Source organism: Lampetra planeri, chromosome 55 (genome assembly GCF_965212315.1).
Source record: "Lampetra planeri chromosome 55, kcLamPlan1.2.h2, whole genome shotgun sequence".
In the NCBI taxonomy this organism is placed as follows: Eukaryota; Metazoa; Chordata; class Hyperoartia; order Petromyzontiformes; family Petromyzontidae; genus Lampetra; species Lampetra planeri.
In genome coordinates this window covers 3,717,102-3,738,577 of record NC_136161.1, presented here as the reverse complement: position 1 = coordinate 3,738,577, position 21,476 = coordinate 3,717,102, and the positions used below count along the sequence as shown (strand labels likewise).

General features: G+C 51.0%; 1 protein-coding gene and 7 non-coding genes across 8 annotated transcripts; 4 read left to right on the top strand and 4 right to left on the bottom strand.

Annotated features, from left to right (window-relative positions):
- Window positions 1-304: 304 nt before the first annotated feature.
- Window positions 305-376, bottom strand: TRNAG-UCC (transfer RNA glycine (anticodon UCC)). The gene has a single exon. It is a non-coding gene; the product is annotated as a tRNA-Gly (tRNA).
- Window positions 377-4,836: 4,460 nt separating this feature from the next.
- TRNAG-UCC (transfer RNA glycine (anticodon UCC)) lies at window positions 4,837-4,908 on the top strand. Its single transcript has one exon. It is a non-coding gene; the product is annotated as a tRNA-Gly (tRNA).
- Window positions 4,909-5,142: 234 nt separating this feature from the next.
- TRNAG-UCC (transfer RNA glycine (anticodon UCC)) lies at window positions 5,143-5,214 on the top strand. Its single transcript has one exon. It is a non-coding gene; the product is annotated as a tRNA-Gly (tRNA).
- Window positions 5,215-5,558: 344 nt separating this feature from the next.
- Window positions 5,559-5,630, bottom strand: TRNAG-UCC (transfer RNA glycine (anticodon UCC)). Its single transcript has one exon. It is a non-coding gene; the product is annotated as a tRNA-Gly (tRNA).
- A 771-nt stretch (window positions 5,631-6,401) lies between these two features.
- On the top strand, window positions 6,402-6,473 carry TRNAG-UCC (transfer RNA glycine (anticodon UCC)). The gene has a single exon. It is a non-coding gene; the product is annotated as a tRNA-Gly (tRNA).
- A 214-nt stretch (window positions 6,474-6,687) lies between these two features.
- TRNAG-UCC (transfer RNA glycine (anticodon UCC)) lies at window positions 6,688-6,759 on the top strand. Its single transcript has one exon. It is a non-coding gene; the product is annotated as a tRNA-Gly (tRNA).
- A 354-nt stretch (window positions 6,760-7,113) lies between these two features.
- TRNAG-UCC (transfer RNA glycine (anticodon UCC)) lies at window positions 7,114-7,185 on the bottom strand. The gene has a single exon. It is a non-coding gene; the product is annotated as a tRNA-Gly (tRNA).
- Window positions 7,186-8,428: 1,243 nt separating this feature from the next.
- Window positions 8,429-20,650, bottom strand: ZMPSTE24 (zinc metallopeptidase STE24). Its single transcript, XM_078617903.1, is given in 11 exon segments — window positions 8,429-9,637; window positions 11,196-11,339; window positions 12,584-12,679; window positions 13,106-13,341; window positions 14,016-14,043; window positions 14,045-14,158; window positions 14,843-14,995; window positions 15,801-15,917; window positions 17,093-17,179; window positions 17,771-17,920; window positions 20,502-20,650. Coding segments are annotated over 11 exon segments (1,440 nt in total). The 5' UTR covers window positions 20,589-20,650; the 3' UTR covers window positions 8,429-9,409.
- Window positions 20,651-21,476: the final 826 nt, after the last annotated feature.

Genomic DNA, 21,476 nt, shown 5'->3' with positions numbered 1-21,476 from the left:
TGAACTCAGATGGAGAGAGAGGTCACAGTGGGAGTGCCTCGTGCAAGTCGGCACAGCAAGTAGGACTCCCCATCCTGCATCGTCATCAGCAGCCGCGATCAATCCACTGCTGGATGAAGGCCTGGTGTGGTCACTTCACGATTTGAGTTTTTGTCGATTGTGCTCGTGGATCAATGGAGCGGCAGCATCACCACAATTATTTGTCTAACGAAACGTCGCTTTGTGTTGCACGCGGTCGGTGTTTGTTCACTCGTTATGGATGAGGCACCTCTATTTAAACTAATATATATATAAAACGTTAGCTTGCGACAGCCGGGAATCGAACCCGGGTCAACTGCTTGGAAGGCAGCTATGCTCACCACTATACCACTGTCGCTGCTGCTGTTGAGCAGCTTGCTGTTGCTGTTGAGCAGCTTGCTGTTGACCCACTCATCGTCAACATCATCAGCCAGGCTCAATCCGCTGCTGGATGAAGACCTCTTCCCAAAATCCGTTGCCACCCTCTCGCTCCTGCGATGGAACAAAAAATCACCACTCGGAGATGACCTCCTAAATCCCACATCGCATCATACCCCCCGGCAGAGGAGGATCGGTAGCAGACCGCCGTCACCCCCCCCCACCCCCGATGGAGCTGTTCCGAGCCCCGCGTGCTCGATGGATGATGAAGGCCTGGGATAGTCATCTCACGAGATGAGAGACACAAGATCTGTGGAGGGTGCTTCTTACAAGGCAGCACAGCAAGTAGGATCCTCATCCTAACCTGCCGAAGGAGGGTGCCACACAAACGAGACGCATTCTAAACTAAACTTTATTCATATTGGAGCAGGTTTGTTGTATATGTTGGTTATCAAAATTTATTATGTTGTATGCGTGCGTGGGTGAAATTATTATGTTGTATGTGTGTGTTATGAATATTCAGTGAAAATAATAATAATCAAATGAAATTTGGTCAAATGTGTAATTATCCGGAAATATGTTAATTTATGTAATTATGCACATTTAATTATGCCAATTCGAGAGGTAATCGTAGTAATTATGCGAGTGGGTGTAATTATGATAATGCAAGTCGTTATGATAACCAGACCCCGCCTCGGTGACGAGGGTGGGTTATCGATCGGAATAAGGCAATTAATCGTATGCAGTTATGCAGGTGTGGTGTAAGTATGCAAGATTAACTTAGATTAACTCGGCATCGTTGTCTAGGTTCGTCTCATTCTCGCTTTAACATTCCCAGAGTGGGTATTCGTGGTTATTTTTTTTTGGTCCCCGGTTCACCCCGTTATCGCTTTAACATTTACTGAGTATGTATTAGTGTGTTTATTAAGGTCACCAAGTTCAGATCTCAACGCAGAAGCAGATCTTATGCATAGATTTCAGGAAAGAATCACACAACCACTTCTGTATTAATCAATTTATTACTAATTCAACCTCAACTATGATATAGTATGCGAACTCTCCATCCCGGAACGTCAACACGGCATCAATACAGTATCATCAACGATTGTCTGATTTCACTTTGACAACGGCACATGGATCCCGCATAACGCGATGGTTGTTAGTGAGAGAGAGAGTCGTTAAAATATGCAAATACTATGCTAAGAAAAACCTTAACGTTAATGAATGATTATACTCAATATTGTTCACGCAGTACCGCACTCCTTATTGATCATACGCAACCCTTATCACGTTGTTAGCACCTTGGGTCACGGGACAGTTGAATATTCTGTAGAGGATGCGAGTACGTGCGGCGATTATGACTGAAAGATACTTGAAAGATTATACGGCGATAAAAAACACAATCAAAACAGTTATTATTCTTAAAGGCACCAATCTCAACAGATACATCGGCAGGTTATCTGACAACAGAATGGCTCGGAGTAAGGGCCTGCGACGGTGCTCCTTTCCCGAAGATCGTTATCTTATACCAAGTTTACTAATTGGGGACCAGATCACCTGATAAGGATCTGGTGGGCCACCACTCCCCACGTGAGCGTGGCTCGGCGGAAGGAGGTGCCAAGAATCAATTCGTATTGATGGATCTGTTGGGAATTTATGCGATTAAGAGTACAGCCCACTAAATATTAAAGATAAAAATTACGAATACTCTTATAAACGACGGATGGCCATCACTCGGTCTCGTTGTGATGCCTTCACAGCCACGGATGGCTTATGGGTTCGAGTGTGTTTGAGTGGTAAGAGTTGTCTTGAATAGTCAGTGTTCGGAGTCGGTTCTTTATGTCAAACAGACGCCTGGTGGTCGTGTGGTGAGGGGGCGGTGCGCGTCATACGTATCAGTCGCTCCCCTGTCACAGTGGTGAACTTGGTTCGGATGCCCGTTGATACGCTGTCGCAATTCGGAACCCGGTCGGTAGGTGGCGCCCACAGCTCGCAGCGTGCAGTGTTGGGTCGTCGACCAAGGGTGAGCACGAAGCCTCGTCGCCAAACCGCGACCGTCACCACTCTGGCGGCAGCAGAGACCTCCGACTCGGCAGAGGTTGACCCACGCAGGCCGAGTTGAGCTGTCAAGCGGGTCTTGCCCGCCTGCAGAGGAGATGGGGAGCCGCTTGAGTCGAGCCCCGAGAGCCGGCTCCGGTGAGCCGATCGAACTCGGCTGAGTCCCAGACGAGCTGAAGAGTCGAGCCGACCCGCTGGTCGCAGCTCGCTCCTGAGTCGACCCTCCCGGTCGAACTGAAGATGAGTCGAGCCGACCCGCTGGTCGCAGCTCACTCCTGAGTCGACCCTCCCGGTCGAACTGAAGATGAGTCGAGCCGACCCGCTGGTCGCAGCTCGCTCCTGAGTCGACCCTCCCGGTCGAACTGAAGATGAGTCGAGCCGACCCGCTGGTCGCAGCTCGCTCCTGAGTCGACCCTCCCGGTCGAACTGGTTTCCAATGCTCAGGGTCCTTTCTTTTATGCCGAAAAATCCCTTTGGACCCTGCCCACAAGGCGGGGTTTTTTTCGATTTACTGTGTCAGGATCTGTCCGTAGGTAGGTGTGTCCATGTGTGTGTCCGTACGTCCGTATGTCCTTGTGTGCATCACTCACGGTATATTCCGTTGTCATACTCCCTCCATAAAATCCACGAGCAAACAATCAGGTGTTACAAATTGCCTCGAGGTCGTCTCTCTGTCTGGGTGCGATATTATCTCTTGTTTGGCCTTCATCATGAACCAAAACACAGACGTTACAAATCGTCTCATAGGCATCTTTGTCCGTGTTGCACCACCTGGAGGGAGGGGCAGCACTCCCTCCGACCCTCACTGACGCACAAAGAAATGGGTAAAAAGTTTTAACATTTGTCCCTTACCATTTCAGTTATGATTCTGTATGTAACCTAAGGTCTGTCATTTCCCATCGTGGTGCTTGACTCAAGTGGAGGTGTTTCCCCGAGCGTATACACACTCCTATCCCGCGCTGCGGGGATACAAAGACGGCCGGGATCTCCCTTTCTCTCCGACCCTGGGTTTAACATCGCTCTTTTATTATGTATTTTATATTCGACCTGGTGGTGATTCATCCCGTTATGCTTCGGGTCGAGTTGTATATAAAGTATTAAAGTATGGAAATAACATTTCATATCAATAACTTTAGCCTACCCTGTTGTTAAATTCCGACTTTAACGTGACTTTAATAGCAATACAGAATAATTGAGCTTTTTGTCTTAACTAGGCGAACACGAACTTCTGGTGACCCCCGCAGCCTCGCTGTTCAGCTGAGCCTGCATCCTTGAGAGATGCACAACACCCTTATTCTCGTCTCACTGTGGTCATCCAACCTTCTGCTCTGGGAGTGTTATTAATTTCAGGACAAAGGCCCCCTCACGTTCAGACGTGCAGGGTTGTTTAAATCAGCTCCCTCCCCTGTGCACCCAGCCTTGAGCTGACCCACTTCTTTTATCTTTTGCTCCCTCAGCTGCAGGAGAACAAGGCGTATTTCTACCTCCTCTTTGTGTGCACGTGTTCCAATTAGCTCGGAATCCCTAAACACACAATCAGTGATGATTCCTGGCTTTCTGTGGTTGTGATTTAGACAAAGGCGCCTCTGCTTCCTTTCATTGCCTTCGAGTTGACACTGCCCTATTATTCGCCCATGTGCTGAGGTCATAGAATTCGTTTTGACTTCAGTAATTTTAACATTCAGTATTGGATTAGCAAATGGGCAATGGTTCATTGATGTAGCTCGCAGCCTGGTCTCCAATTCGAGCGAGCGCGAGGATCGATAATTTAGCCTACTCTGTTGTTGAATTTCCAATTTTGACGTTACTTTAAAACCATGCAGGATGGTTGGGCTTTTTGCCTTAACTATGTCTGGCTGACTCTCCCACTGTCTCTGCCGCCTGCACGGGTGACATGTGCCCGTTTATCAGGCCTTATCTTTCCTTGAAGCAAGGTTGCAAATTCTGCCATCCTAGCCCTCCTCCAGTTCATTACTTAACAACACCTGGTGTTTTGCAGTTTGCTGCGCTTTGGTGTGTTTTCATTCATTATATATCAATTTTGGAAGAAAGGGGTAATATACAACAGGTTGCTTCTCTCCGCTTGCCTGCGCGAAGAGTGAGCCACCAGTTTTACTAAATTCTTGGCACGACACTTCGTCTACAATTAAGTCAGGGTCTAACACGCAGGAGCAGGCTGTCGCAATCAATGTTAGCCATAGCAGAGGTTTTAGTTGTGATCGGGCCCAGAAAAAGCCCGATTATGGATGTGACAAAGGCCTTAGTCCAGCTGTAGATTGAGCATGGTTGATGATGATGTGGCTGATGATGATGATAGTGGTGATGATGGTGGTGATGATGATGATGATGAGTGGGTCAACAGCAAGCTGCCCAACAGCAACAGCGACAGTGGTATAGTGGTGAGCATAGCTGCCTTCCAAGCAGTTGACCCGGGTTCGATTCCCGGCTGTCGCAAGTCTGAGATTTTTTTTTCATTTATTAATTTTAACAGCTGAGATGGATTCAGGAGATCAGCTGTGAGTGGTAACATTTTCATCGCAGGATCGAGAGTGTGGCAACGGATTAGAGGAGGAGGCCTTCATCCAGCAGTGGATTGAGCCTGGCTCACCATGTTGATGGTGGTGATGATGATGATGATGAGTGGTGATGATGATGAGTGGGTCAACAGCAAGCTGCTCAACAGCAACAGCGACAGTGGTATAGTGGTGAGCATAGCTGCCTTCCAAGCAGTTGACCCGGGTTCGATTCCCGGCTGTCGCAGTGGTCATTGATTATTTTGATTTGTCCGAGTTGAGCTCAGATGGAGAGAGAGGTCACAGTGGGAGTGCCTCGTGCAAGGCGGCACAGCAAGTCGGACTCCCCATCCTGCATCGTCATCAGCAGCCGCGATCAATCTACTGCTGTATGAAGGCCTGGTGAGGTCACTTCACAAGTTGAGTTTTTGTCGATTGTGCTCGTGGATCAATAGAGCGGCAGCATCACCACAATAATTTGTCTAATTTAAACGAAACGTCGCTTTGTGTTGCACGCGGTCGGTTTTTGTTCAGTCGCTATGGATGAGGCGCCTCGATTTAAATACAAAAAAAATATATAAAACTTTAGCTTGCGACAGCCGGGAATCCAACCCGGGTCAACTGCTTGGAAGGCAGCTATGCTCACCACTATACCACTGTCGCTGTTGTTGAAGAGCAGCTTACTGTTGACCCACTCATCATCATCAGCCAGGCTCAATCCACTGCTGGATGAAGGCCTCTCCTCTTCCCAAAATCCGTTGCCACCCTCTCGCTCCTACGATGGAACAAAAAATCACCACTCGGAGATGACCTCCTAAATCCCACATCGCATCATACCCCCCGGCAGAGGAGGATCGGCAGCAGACCGCCGTCACCCCCCCCCCCACCCCCGATGGAGCTGTTCCGAGCCCCGCGTGCTCGATGGATGATGAAGGTCTGGGATAGTCATCTCACGAGATGAGAGACACAAGATCTGTGGAGGGTGCTTCTTACAAGGCAGCACAGCAAGTAGGAGTCTCATCCTAACCTGTCGAAGGAGGGTGCCACACAATCGAGACGCATTCTAAACTAAACTTTATTCATATTGGAGCAGGTTGCTTCTCTCCGTTTGCCTGCGCGATGAGTGAGCCACCAGTTTTACTAAATTCTTGGCACGACACTTCGTCTACAATAAAGTCAGGGTCTAACACGCAGGAGCAGGCTGTCGCAATCAATGTTAGCCATAGCAGAGGTTTTAGTTGTGATCGGGCCAAGAAAAAGCCCTATTATGGATGTGACAGAGGCCTTAGTCCAGCTGTAGATTGAGCATGGTTGATGATGATGTGGCTGATGATGATGATAGTGGTGGTGATGATAACGATGACGATGGTGGTGATGATGATGACGATGGTGGTGATGATGATGATGAGTGGGTCAACAGCAAGCTACCCAACAGCGACAGTGGTATAGTGGTGAGCATAGCTGCCTTCCAAGCAGTTGACCCGGGTTCGATTCCCGGCTGTCGCAAGTCTTAGAATTTTTTTTTTCATTTATTCATTTTAACAGCTGAGATGGATTCAGGAGATCAGCTGTGAGTGGTAACATTTTCATCGCAAGATCGAGAGTGTGGCAACGGATTAGAGGAGGAGGCCTTCATCCAGCAGTGGATTGAGCCTGGCTCACGATGTTGATGGTAGTGATGATGATGAGTGGGTCAACAGCAAAATGCTCAACAGCAACAGCGACAGTGGTATAGTGGTGAGCATAGCTGCCTTCCAAGCAGTTGACTCGGGTTCGATTCCCGGCTGTCGCAGTGGTCATTGATTATTTTGATTTGTCCGAGTTGAACTCAGATGGAGAGAGAGTGGGAGTCGCATGAGCTGTTGCTGCGGGTAGCCTCGTGCAAGGCGGCACAGAAAGTAGGACTCCCCATCCTGCATCGTCATCAGCAGCCGCGATCAATTCACTGCTGGATGAAGGCCTGGTGAGGTCACTTCACGAGTTTTTGTCGATTGTGCTCGTGGATCAATGGAGCAGCAGCATCACCACAATAATTTGTCGAATTATAACGAATCGTCGCTTTGTGTTGCACGCGGTCGGTTTTTGTTCACTCGCTATGGATGAGGCGCCTCGATTTAAATACAAAAAAATATATAAAACTTTAGCTTGCGACAGCCGGGAATCGAACCCGGGTCAACTGCTTGGAAGGCAGCTATGCTCACCACTATACCACTGTCGCTGTTGTTGAAGAGCAGCTTACTGTTGATCCACGTATCATCATCATCATCAGCCAGGCTCAATCCACTGCTGGATAAAGGCCTCCTCTTCCCAAAATCCGTTGCCACCCTCTCGCTCCTGGAACAAAAATTCACCACTCGAAGATGACCTAAATCCCACATTGCATCGGACCCCCGGCAGAGGAGGATCGGCAGCAGACCAACGTCACCCCCCCCCCCCAATGGAGCTGTTCCGAGCCCCGCGTGCTCGCCCCCCCCCCCCCACCAGCCGCAGTGTCACCACTCAGCCACACGGGGGCGCGCGCGAGACCCACGAGCATCCCGGACGCTGCCGGCGCGTGACGCGGGTGTTGTGACCCGCTAAGGCGCCGCCTGGCCACGCCCACACCGCACCAGCCACACTCGGCCGCACGGGATAACCACAGCGCGCTAAACCACCGTGCCACAGACTCCCACCTCTCGTGCCGGATTGTCCTTGACGGCAAAAGTTGCTGTGAATGCAACGGGGCCCACTCACTTTCAAGGGCCCAGCGCTAAATGCTTTCAAGTTTTCAATTCCGGTTCGGCGATTCTGCACTTGCTCTATTACTATAGTACTATACCGCCTTCAACTTTTATGAACGACTGGGTGTTTAAGGTTAGCGATTTGTCGTATTATCTGGCTGTATAGTAAATAACAAAAAATACAATTACTTTACTGTGCAAGCTAAAAATTTGTGTTTAATATTTACGTTTTTTTATTTAGGGCCCCTTTATATCATTTGTTACAGGCCCCGCACTTAGCTTCATCCGGCACTGCTCCCCTCGCGTCCCTGACGCAAGCACCCCAACCACCGCAACCACCGCACACACGACGATGTCCGCACTCCCCCACACCGCACCAGCCGCAGGATCGTGACTCCACGACACGGAGGCCCACAGATACATCCCGCGTAACGTCCAGTGCCGGATGAAGCTAGGTTGTGTAGCATATGTTGTTATAAAGGGGCCATAAATTTAAACAAAACGGAAATATTAAAACACAATATTTTTTACTTGCATAATTAAGTAATTTTATTATTTTCATTTGTTTATTTAAGCCGAGCTCAATAAAAGCCATCTTTGGACGAAACGAGAATCTAACAGCCGTGTGCACGACTGAGTGGGAGTCTGACAAAACACAAAACAGGAAGGGAAAAATATCATTTCACAAGTTAACCGGATTAGGAATCGTAATAGTGACACGTCAATAAAAGTCCACAGCTGTTCAAATCATTTACATTTTTATTTGATTCAAGTTTGAACGCTGTGTGTGTCTTGGTGTCTTGGTGGGGAGCGGTGGTGTAGTGGTTAGTGCGCTGTGCTACGAACCCGGCGACCCGAGTTTGATTCCCGCTCACGGCCAACATCAACGACGATTATTTGAACCGGTCCTGGGCTTCCCCTAGGTCGACTTAGCCACAAATCAGTACCTGGTGCGGTGTGTAAAAACATCACCACTGGGGGGACAAAGGCGGCTGAGCGTGGTGCCGGCCTTCATAGGTGCTGCTCGCTAACAGCATTTGCACCAACAGTCTATTACGGCTACACAAGGGATATTTGTCTTGTGTGTGCGTTCGTAAGCAGGTGTATGTATAATTGTGCGTGTGTATACATGTGCGTGTTTGGCCGCATAGAGGGGGCTATATGGGCACACGGGTTGGAGAAGAGATGGACTTATGTGGTACAAGAGAATGTGGAGCCGAGTGGACTTGCCGAATACTGGTAACAAGGGTGTCAATATCGGCCTCTATGAAGGAGGCTCGTGAAAGCCGCTACTGAGCAGTTGGAGGCAGTCGCCCACCAAAAACAGGGCAGAGGAGCGATGCTCACAACAACAAGCGGAGCGCCAGACGACTAAAATGCAGAAAGTTAGCACAGTACGGGGTACAGCTGGTGCATCTACCAGTCATATCGGTCAGCCAACCCATAGCAACTGGGTCTGGCCCGTGACCTCCTGTCAGCGAGCCTTCGACACTTCACGTGACCTCAAAGTGCACCTAGCCTGGCATAGGCGCCGTGCTGACGTTGCATCACTTAGTGGCGATTGCCGGTTGTATTGGTATTGGGGAGCGGTGGTGTAGCGGTGAGCGCGCTGCCCCTCTGAACCCGGCCGCCTGAGTTTGAGTGAGCGTGCGTGTCCGTGCGTGTGAGTCAGTGTACGTGCGCGTGTCTGCATGCGTGCTGTACGGGGCGGGGCGGGGACCCTCAGTCGTCCTTGCGAGCGTCCCCCAGCGCGCGCAGCCTCTCGAGGAGCGGCGGGTGCGAGTATCGCCAGGCCGAGTAGAGCCAGTCGGCCACGGGCAATCCCAGGTTGTCGCTGCTCAACTTGACGAGCGCCGAGCGGAGGGCCGTCGCCCGCCCCAGCGAGGCCGCGAACGCATCGGCGGCGAACTCGAAACGTCGGCTCAGCACCGTCAGCACCACGGACAGCAGCTGCGGTCAAACGCGCGCACACACACACACACGCACCAATACCAATAACCACCATTTTCCACTAAGTGACGGTGACGTCACCAAGAAGCCTGTGGCAGGCCAGGTGCACCTTGAGGCCACGTGAGGTCTCGAACACCCGCTGGCAGGAGGTCACGGGACAGACCCAGATGCCACAGGTCGACTGACTGAGACCACTGGCTGATGCACCAGCTGTGCCCCCTACTGTGCCAACTTGCTGTGCTTTAGCCACCCGGCGCTCCGCTCGTTGTTGTGAGCGTGGCTCCTCCGCCCTCCGTTGTTGTTGGAGGGTGACTGCCTCCAACTGCCCAGTAGCGTCCTTCACGAGCCTCCTCCACAGAGGCCGATCTTGACACCGCTGGTAGCAGTCATCGGCAAGTCCACTCAGCTCCACATCCTCCTATACCACATCACTCCATCTCTTCTCTCACCCGTGCCGTGCCCCCTCTAGCCCCCTCTATCTGACCCAACAAAAGCTGTTTAGGCATGCGGTGGCTGGGCATGCGAGCTACATGACCCAGCCAATACAGCTGGAGGAGTACAATGATGGGACTTTGTCCAGATCTTTCAAAGATTTGTGAGCTCTTCACACAATCCAGCCTGGTTAAACCCAGGAAAGATCGTAGGCAGGCCACTCTAAATGCTTCTAACCAGCGAAGATGTTCCATTAGGGGGGTCCACGTTTCGCAAGCGTAGAGAATGAGAGCATGACTCTGGCCGAGAAGGCCCGAAGCTTCGTGTGGAGCGACAGACCAGGTAGCTTCCATAATTCCACTCAACTGATTCGGAGTGAGACCTCTGCTGTCAAACCGGAGCTGGTCATAAGCACACTGCCAAGGTATGGAAAACTCTCCACAACTGCCCCATCACCACTGGGGAGTTGAGGGGGTGGAGTGTTTGGTGGCACAAAATACCCAGGTCGGTGCTTAGTTTTGGTGGGGTTTATGGTAAGGCCCCACCTCTTAGTTATAGGTTCAGCAGCAGCGCTTCCAACTCCTCCTCTGAGTGAGCAGCAATCACCAAATCATCAGCATACGTAAAATAGTTGACCAATAGGGAACCATATTTTGACTGCACTCGGGCATTGATCAACCTCCCATTGGAGGGGGTGGGTGGCCAACACCACGCTCGGCCGCCTTTGTTTCCCCAGTGACGATGTTTACGACACACCGCTACACCAGCTACTCATTTGAGGCCGAGTCGATCTAAGGGAGGCCCAGAACCGGTTCAGATAATCGTCACCGGTGTTGGTGGTGGTGAGTCGAACTCGGGTCCCTGCCGGGTTCGAAGTGCAGCGTAGCGCTAACCACTGCGCCACCACTCAATCGTACACACACACGTTCACTCACTCACACGCACTCACTTACACATGCGTTAATTTATACACGCGTTCACGCACACACACGTTCACGCACACGTGTTCACTTTCACACGTTCACTCACGCACGCATTCACTCACACACGCGCACACGTGTTCACTTTCACGCGCTCACTCACGCTAACTCTGTCACTCCCTCATCAGCTGGGCCCCCACCCGCACCTCGTTGTAGGGAGAGAAGACGAACTGGAAGATGATGATGAGGCCAATGAGAGTGGGCCGCTCGTCGTGGAAGCCGAAGGCGGCGAAGAGCTCGGGGCGGCCGATCAGAGCGGCGAACAGAGAGAAGCACAGCAGGGAATTCACCTGCACACGTGCGCACACAGACACACACACAGACACACACACAGACACAGAGATACACACACAGACAAAACAAAGACACAGACACACACAGAAAAAACAAAGACACACAGACACACACACACACAGAGATACACACACAGACACAGAGACACACACTGACACACACACAGACAAAACAAAGACACACAGACACACACACACAGAGATACACACACAGACACACACACAGAGACACACACACAGAGACACACACACAGAGACACACACAGAGACAGGTACACAGAGACACACACACAGAGACACATACAGACACACACGCAGAGACACACAGACACACACAGACATACACAGAGACACACACACAGACGCACAAAGACGGTGGCGACACGTTAACTACCTTGCAGGAGGTCGTGAGATCGACCTAGAGGAGGCCCAGGCACCGGTTCAGATCATCGTCACTGGCGGTGTTGGCGGCCGTGGGGGGGTACTCGAACTCGGGTCGCCGGGTTCGTAGCGTAGCGCTAACCGCTAGGAAATTGATTTTGCGCTTGAACCAATTTTCTTTATGATAGAAATTATGACATCACACGTTGCAGGCACCTCATGATTGGTCGACATGAAACGATGCGTAGCGATGGGTTGTGGGGTCTGACATTTGAGAAGCCCTGTCGTACAGAGTGTGTTGTATATGTTCACGAGTTTTCTAGTTTTTCATCAAGCACCGCTACCAATATAACCGCCATTCGCCACTAAGTGACGGTGACGTCACCACGTCGCCTGTGCCAGGCTAGCTGCACTTTGAGGCTGCCACGTGAAGTGTCGAAGGTTCGCTGGCTGACAGGAGGTCACGGGACAGACCCAGCAGGTGCCACGGGTCGTCTGACTGAGATGACCGGCAGATGCACCACCACCAGCTGTACCCCCCTACTGTGCCAGGCTAGGTGCAGGAGGTCACGTGACAGACCCAGCAGGTGCCATGGGTCGTCTGACTGAGGTGACCGGCAGATGCACCACCACCAGCTGTACCCCCCTACTGTGCTGCATTTTATCCGCCCGGCGCTCCGCTCGTTGTTGTGAGCGTCGCTCCTCTGCCCTCCGTTGTTGCTGGAGGGCGACTGCCTCCAACTGCCCAGTAGCAGCGTCCTTCACGAGCCTCCTCCTCCATAAAGCACCACCACATACATACAAACACACGGAGTACACGCATGTGCAAGACGTGCCCAGGCGCGCCCGTGTCCACTCGCCTGGCTGATGACGAGGTTCTTGGTGGTGTGACCCAGTTTCCAGTGGCCAAGTTCATGGCCTAAGACAGCCAGCACCTCCTCATTGGAGCAGCCGAGCTGATGACATCATCATCATTAACATCGTCATCATTAACATCGTCATCATCATCATTATCTCATCATTAACATCATTACTATTGTCATTACCATCATCATCGCCATCATCGTTATCATCGTCGTCATTAACATCGCCATCATCATTAACATTAACATCGTCATTAACATTGTCATTAACATTAACATCGTCATTAACATCATTAACATCATTAACATTAACATACACACACACACACACTACAACACACACACACTACAACACACACTACAACACACACACACACTACAACACACACTACAACACACACATACACACACTACAACATACACACACACTACAACACACACACACTTCAACACACACACACTACAACACACACACACACTACAACACACACACACACAAGTACATAGAGGAATGCTCACCTTGGCATCTTTCTTCTCCTTAGGCTCCTCCCCCTTCCCCTGGGGCACCTCGCCCTGCGGCTCCTCCCCCTTCCCCTGTGGCTCCTTCCCCTGGGGCTCCTCCCCCTTCCCCTGTAGCTCCTCCCCCTCCCCCTGGGGCTCCACCCCCTTTGCGAGCAGCGTGTCGAACAGGACGATCCTCTTGTTTTTGTAGAATCCGTAGAAGTAGGCGTTGCTGTGTGATGAGCGCTTGGAACCTGGGGCGAGGCACGGGGGGGGGGTGACCAATCTATCTCCACCGTCACCACCACCGCCATCATCACAATCGCCGTCGTCACAATCACCGCCATCATCACAATCGCCGTCGTCACAATCATCATCATCATCACAATCATCGTCGTCACAATCATCATCATCACAATCATCGTCGTCACAATCGCCGTCGTCACAATCATCATCACAATCATCGTCGCCACAATTATCGTCATCACAATCGCCGTCGCCACAATCATCGTCGTCACAATCATCATCATCACAATCATCGTCGTCACAATCATCGTCATCACAATCATCGTCATCACAATCATCATCGTCACAATCATCATCATCACAATCATCGTCGTCACAATCATCGTCGTCACAATCATGATCATCACAATCATCATCATCATCACAATCATCATCATCACAATCATCATCATCACAATCATCATCACAATCACAATCATCATCACAATCATCATCATCACAATCGTCGTCGTCACAATCATCGTCATCGTCATCGCCACCATGTGACTGCTGCTGCCCTCCACGTGCGGAGGGGGGGATGTGGGAAGGGAGCAGGCGGTGGGGGGGCGGGTGGCATATAGTGGGGGGCCCATGGGGGCACACGGGTGGGGGGGGGGGGTACGCTGGGGGGGGGGGGGGGCACCTTCCACGACGTAGATCTTGGTGAGGGGGGAAAGCGATGGACGCAGCCATGGACTCGATTTCACGGCGGAGGGGGCCGTCGGGGAGGGGTGTGAAGCGGTCGAACAGCGGAGCGATGTAGTCCGCGTAGACCGTGATCAGCAGCTGGGGGCAGACGCGGGGAGGGGGTGAGAGATACGCCGGCGTGCTGCACTAGTACACTGCACTATACACTACACTACTATACACTACGCTATACACTACACACTACTACACACTACACTACTATACACTACACTACTATACACTAGGCTATACACTACACACTACACTACACTATACACACTACACTACTATACACTACACTATACACTACGCTATACACTATACACTACACCACTATACACTACACTACACACTACTATACACTACACTACACACTAGTGCTGTACTAGTATACTACACTATACACTACACTATACACTACACTATACACTAGTGCTGTATTAGTATACTACACTATACACTACACTACTATACACTACATTATACACTACACTACTATACACTACACACTACACTAGTGCTGTATTAGTATACTACACTATACACTATATGCTACACTACACACTAGTGTTGTACTAGTATACTACACTATACACTACACTATACACTAGTGCTGTACTAGTATACTACACTATACACTACACTATACACTACACTACACACTAGTGTTGTACTAGTATACTACACTATACACTACACTACATACTAGTGTTGTACTAGTATACTACACTATACACAGAGACCCACAGACTTCATCCCACCCATAAACGGCAGAGCGCTTACGAGTGTGACGAGCAGAGTGAAGGCCCAGGCATAGAGGAAGAAGAGCGGCCCACCCCGCTGGATGATGTGTAGCAGTAGCGAGGAGATGGGCAGTACGATCATCTGCATCACCACCAGCTTCTTCAGCTGATCCTTCAGGAAGAAGCCCAGAGTCTGCGTGGTGTCCGTGGTGTCCGTGCGTTCGTGTGGAGAGAGGCACACGGAGGGACAAGGACAGAGGGGAGGGAGGAGGGGAGGGAGGGAGGGGAGGGATGGAAAATGTGTCAATGTAAGATTTTTTTTTATTTAAAAAAAGGCCATAAAAGCCACAAATTTTAAACAAAAAAGCCGACGTGACGAACGGAGCAAAGTGCCAAATATCCGAGCACGATTTTGCTTCTTCTGATTGAACAAAAATATGGAGGGAGAGAGAGAGAGACCATAGACTCACTGCACTTGAGGAGTCGGTTGTGATGGTGGTGGTGATGATGATGATGGTGGTGATGATGGTGGTGATGATGGTGGTGTTGATGGTGGTGTTGATGGTGGTGGTGATAGTGGTGGTGATGGTGATGATGATGGTGGTGATGGTGGTGATGATGATGATGGTGGTGGTGGTGATGATGGTGGTGGTGGTGATGATGGTGATGATGATGGTGGTGGTGGTGATGGTGGTGGTGATGATAGTGGTGATGATGATGGTGGTAGTGGTGATGATGATACGAGTGGTGATGATGATACGAGTGGTGATGATGATACGAGTGGTGATGATGATACGAGTGGTGATGATGATGGTAGTGATGATGATGATGGTGGTAGTGGTGATGATGATGGTGGTGGAGCTAGACAAGGGCACGAATAGGAAGACGGCGGATCTGACGGGGACGATCGAGTGATCGATCAAACGATTGATCGAGTGAGTGATCGATCGAGCGGTTGAGTGATCGATCGCAAGACACAGTGACAGACCCCACCCCACCTGCTTGTTGAAGCCGTGGCGCTCCTCCACCACGAAGTTGCCGTACAGGGACCAGGGCAGCGAGGTGGCGGCAGAGAAGAGCGACGCCAGCAGCAGGAAGAGGCACGAGCGCGACACCTGCGGCGGCGAGCGCACAAAGACAAAGATGCCCCCCCCAATATATCTAGAATTGAAGCTTTCGCAACTGCGGTAAAGTCGCGTACGTGGAAAAGAAATATGAATGAAATAAAATCAGATTAAAATAAATCGCGACGTTTCCAGCGCAACGCAAGCGCTCACCATCACGTGGCCTGAAAGTGCACATAGCCTGGCACAGGGTACCGTGGTGTCGTCACCGCCACTTAGCGGCATCACGGTGGCTAGGAGATGTTGACTACCTCGCCTGGTACGCAGGAGGTCGTGGTTCGATCCCGACCCTGATGCCTGCTGCTGTAGATTTGGAGTCTGCGTCTCTCTCTCATCATCATCATCACAACAGTGGCTAGGAGATGTTAACTCCCTCGTCTGGTGGACAGGAGGTCGTGGGTTCGATCCCGACCCTGACGCCTGCTGCTGCTGTAGTTTTGGAGTCTGCGTATCTGTCATCATCATCATCATCACGGTGGCTAGGAGATGTTGACTACCTCGCCTGGTGTACAGGAGGTCGTGGGTTCGATCCCGACCCTGACGATGCCTGCTGCTGAATATTTGGCGTCTCTCTCTCTCTCCCTGTGGCCGCGTGGATTTTTCTCCGGGTCCTGAGGTTTTTTTCCTTCCACGTTCAGAATCAACGTCGCCACGCATTCAGAGTATCTGGCTGCTGCTGTAAATTGCCACGTGATGATGATGACGATGAGCCCACTTCGTTGAGCTGCGATCGTTCGCGACGGCCAAACTCGCTTCTGACAGGGAGCTCTGTGGGGGCTTTGCCTGGTCAAATACAAAATTAACTCTAAATCCTTTATATGCGTGGCGGCTAGAGTCCTCTCGTCCTCTGGCTTGAGATGGCTGCCACCTATGGGTCAGATGATTGCATTGCACCATTAAGCAATTGGTAATTAAATATAATATTTTTGTCCTAAAAAGTGTACAATTTTGGAAAAAAAATTGCACGAACATTAATTGTCACGCACAACGAGTCTGTGTGGAAAATGTCAGCTCGATTGGATCACGGGAAGTGGGTTAAAAAACGACCGAAAGATTTGCACGGTCGTAAGCAAGCAAGCAAACTTAATATAAAGGGTTTAAAAATGGTAGCAGTTAAAGAGTTCAGTGGCGAACAGCTGCGGTTGTTGTTGTTGATGTTTCATTACCTCGTAGTCGGCCGAATAGCCCAGCCTCCGTACGAGGTCTCCAGTGAAGCTCCACAGATAGGGGATTCCGCCCAGCAGCAGGATCAACTAACACACACACACAGACAAAGACACGTTCCCCAACCCGGATAGCCTTTCGTAGGACGCTGGGGCAAGGGCTGTTTGCGAGCAGCAGGACCTGCGAAGGTTGGCACGGCGCACGAGGGGGTGGGTCGGTGGTGTCTAGAATAGTCTAATAATGTAGAGCATAGTAGTGTATAGTGTAGTGTAGTAGTGTATAGTGTAACATACTAGTGTATAGTGTAGTGTATAGTGTAGTGTAGTAGTGTGTAGTGTATAGTGTAGTGTATAGTGTAGTGTAGTAGTATGTAGTGTAGTGTAGTAGTGTATAGTGTAGTGTATAGTGTAGTAATAGTAGTGTATAGTGTAGTCTAGTGGTGTATAGTGTAGTGTAGTAGTGTATAGTGTAGTGCAGTGGTGTGTATAGTGTAGTGTAGTAGTGTGTAGTGTAGTAGTGTATAATGTAGTGCAGTGGAGTCTAGCGTAGTGGTGTATAGTCTAGTTTAGTCTAGTCTAGTGTAGTAGCGTATAGTCTATTCTAGCGTAGTGGTGTGTAGTCTAGTGTAGTGGAGTATAGTCTGGTGTAGTGTGGTCTAGCGTAGGGGCGTAGAGGCTCACGGTGGACTCTATCTGCGAGTAGAGGTTGGAGACGCTGCCGAAGGCTCCCTTGTCCAGCTGGTAGCTCCGCGCCTTGAGCAGCGTCTCCTGGGTCAGCGAGGAGCCCACCAACTCCGGTGGAACCGTGAGCGTAGAGAGGTGGACACGGCGCTGGGGGAAACGCACCGGGCGACATGGCGACATAAAAGGGGGAGACGCAACAACAACAACCGCCATTCGCCACTAAGTGCGGGCGACGTCACCACGGCGCTTCAAGTCACGCCGTGTGCACTTTAAGGCCACGTGAAGTGTCGAACGCCCACTGGCAGGAGGTCGTGGGACAGACTCAGGTGCCATGGGTTGACTGACCGAGATGACTGGCCGATGCACCACCTGTGCCCCCTACTGTGCCAACTTGCTGTGCTTTAGCCACCCGGCGCTCCGCTCGTTGTTGTGAGCGTCACTCCTCTGCCCTCCGTTGTTGCTGGAGGGCAACTGCCTCCAACTGCCCAGCAGCGTCCTTCACGAGTCTCTTCCACAGAGGCCGATCTTGACACCGCTGGTACCAGTCATCGGCAAGTCCACTCAGCTCCACGTCCTCCTGTACCACATCACTCCATCTCTTCTCTAGCCCGTGCCGTACCCGTTTAGCCCCCTCGATCCAGCCGAACAAAAGCTGTTTAGGTATGTAGTAGTTGGGCACGCAGGCTACACGACTCAGTCAACGCAGCCTTGCCTGCCAGAGAAGCTCACCGATGGGACATTGTCCAGATTTTTCAAGGATTTGTGAGCTCCTCACACAATCCAGCCTGGTAAAACCCAGGATAGATCCTAGGCAGGCAACTCTAAATGCTTCTAACCAGCGAAGATGTTCCATTAGTGGAGTCCACGTTTCACAAGCGTAGCGAAGGGGGAGCATGACTGGCCGAGGCCAGGTAGCTTCCACACAGCGTTACGCAGCCGATGAAAAGATAATTCCACTCAACTGATTCGGAGTGAGACCACTGTTGTCAAACCGGAGTTGGTCTTAGCACACTGCCCAGGCATGGAAAACTCTCCACTCTCTCCACAACTGCCCCATAACCAATTGGGAGTTGTGGGGGTGGAGTGTCCGATGGTACAAAATACCCAGGCAGGTGCTTAGTTTTGGTGGGGCTGATGGCAAAGCTCCACCTCTTAGTGGCACGTTGCAGGTTCAGCAGCAACACCTCCAACTCCTATGAGTGAGCAGAAATCACCAAATCGGCATACATAACATGGTTGACCAATAGGGAGCCATCCCTCAACCGCACCCGGCCATCGATCAGCCTTCCATTGTATCTGTACCAGATGGAGATTCCTCCTGCACAGCCATAAAAGGCTTCTTAAACTACGTAGTTAAAAAAATATTTTAAATAATGTGGCAGCCAGAGGACATCCCTGTCGCACCCCAAGGTGAACAGGGAATGACTCCGATTCCCAGCCACATAGTTTTACCTGGCCTGCTCACCATCATCCTGAGCAGAGGGTCAGGGACTCCAAAAGCACGAAGAACAACCCAGAGCCCAGGCCTATTGATGATATCATAGGCCTTGAACAGGTCAATAAAGCAGAGAAGTAGGTCTTGTTGGAATTTTCTACCATCTCTGCTGTAGCAGACGGACAGAAAATATGGCATCTGTGCAGGACCGCCCTTTCCTGAAATCGCATTGGGGCTCCGCAAGCCTCTCCTCAGCGTGCCTAGCAAGGCGATGTTGAATAATCCTTTCCAGGACATTTCCCGGCACACTGAGGAGTGAGATGCCCCTGTAGTTGTTACAGTCTGTGTGGCCCCCCTTCTTAAAGAGGTGGGCCACCAGGGCATCCTTCCAATCCTGCGGAACCCATCCAGTGGTCCAGATTGTTATGATGTCCTGTAGGGCAGTTTGCACACAAACACCACCCTCCCTCTGCATTTCCCTTGGGAGATCATCTCTGCCTGGCGCTTTTCCTGGTCTGAGACTCTGGATCGCCTTCAGTACTTCCTCAACAGATGGCACTTCAGCCAGCCACTCGCACGGGGACACACACACGGGGTGACACACGGGGAGACACACACACATGGGGAGACACACACACAGGCACACACACGGGGAGACACACACACAGACACACAGACTCACACACACGAGGTGATACACACACAGACACAGACTCACACACGCGGGGAGACACACACACAGACACACACACAGACTCACACATGCGGGGTCACACACAATCACATAGACTCACACACGCGGGGAGACACACACACCGACATACACACAGACTCACACATGCGAGGTCACACACATACACACACAGACACACACACAGACTCACACACACGAGGTGATACACACACAGACACACATACTCACACATGCGGGGTCACACACATACACACACAGACACACACACACAGACACACACACACACAGACTCACACATGCGGGGTCACACACTATGGACACAGCAGTGCATAGGCCGCGTGTCTGTGTGTGTGTCTGTGTGTGTGTCTGTCTGTGTGTATTTGTGTGTGTCCGTGTGTGTGTCTTTGTGTATCACCCAGTGTCTGTGTGTATCTGTGTGTGTCTGCGTGTGTGTGTCTTTGTGTATCACCCAGTGTCTGTGTGTGTCTGTGTTTGTGTGTGTATCACCTCGTGTGTGTGAGTCTGTGTGGTTGTGTGTCTGTGGTGCGACAGGAAGCGTCGTCCCTTCTCTCCCCCCCCCCCGCCTCCCCCCCAGCTACCTGGCGGCGGTAGAGCAGCGCCTCCCAGGCGAACACGAGCCACGAGAAGGCGACCACCGAGACGAAGATCACCGCCTCCGCCTCCATCGCGGGTCAAGGTGCGAGTGTCCCGGGTCCCCACCGGGCAAACGCAGCCACGCCAATGGCAGGGGGGCGGGGCGGCGGAAGGGGGCGGGTCCCACCGTGAGCCAATCAGAACCCCGCATCCGCGGGATGGGCGGGGTTTGTATGAATTACGTGTTGATCACTGGCCAATCCGATGTGGGCGTTGACTAAATTATGATAATGAGATGGGGGCGGGGCGAAGATATTGGAGGGGTGTGGTTTAAGGGAGATCGCGAGCCACTCAGAACCCCGCATCCGCGAGATGGGCGGGGTTTGTATGAGTTACGTGTTGATCACTGGCCAATCCGATGTGGGCGTTCAATAAATTATGATAATGAGACGGGGGCGGGGCGAAGATATTGGAGGGGTGTGGTTTAAGGGAGATCGCGAGCCAATCAGAACCCCGTACCCGCGGGATGGGTGGGGGTTTCTCCGAAGCACGTGACGATCGCTAGCCAATCGGACATCGCGGGGTTCGCATTAATTATGAGAAAAGGGCGGGAACATTGCGAGCCAATCGTAAATTGCGATAGTGACGATCACGAGCCAATCCGGCGTCGGCGTCGCATAAATTATGGTAATGAGACAGGGGTGTGGGCGAATGCACTAGAGGGGTGTGGCTTAACGCATGATGGGGTTTTGTCCTAATGGACAAATCTTTGTATTTGATTTATTTTCATTATTTTATTTTTAAAAATTTTTACTTTACCGAAAAAACCTAAGAGTAGTAATCTTTGTATCGTAAAAAATCGGTCGATTCCAGTTTAGATCGAGAATTGGATCTTTAAAAACACGTCGATTCCCGTTCCAGTATTCCTTATATGGGCAAAGCCAACGCCCCCATTACTCCATGTATGGGCCTAAAACATT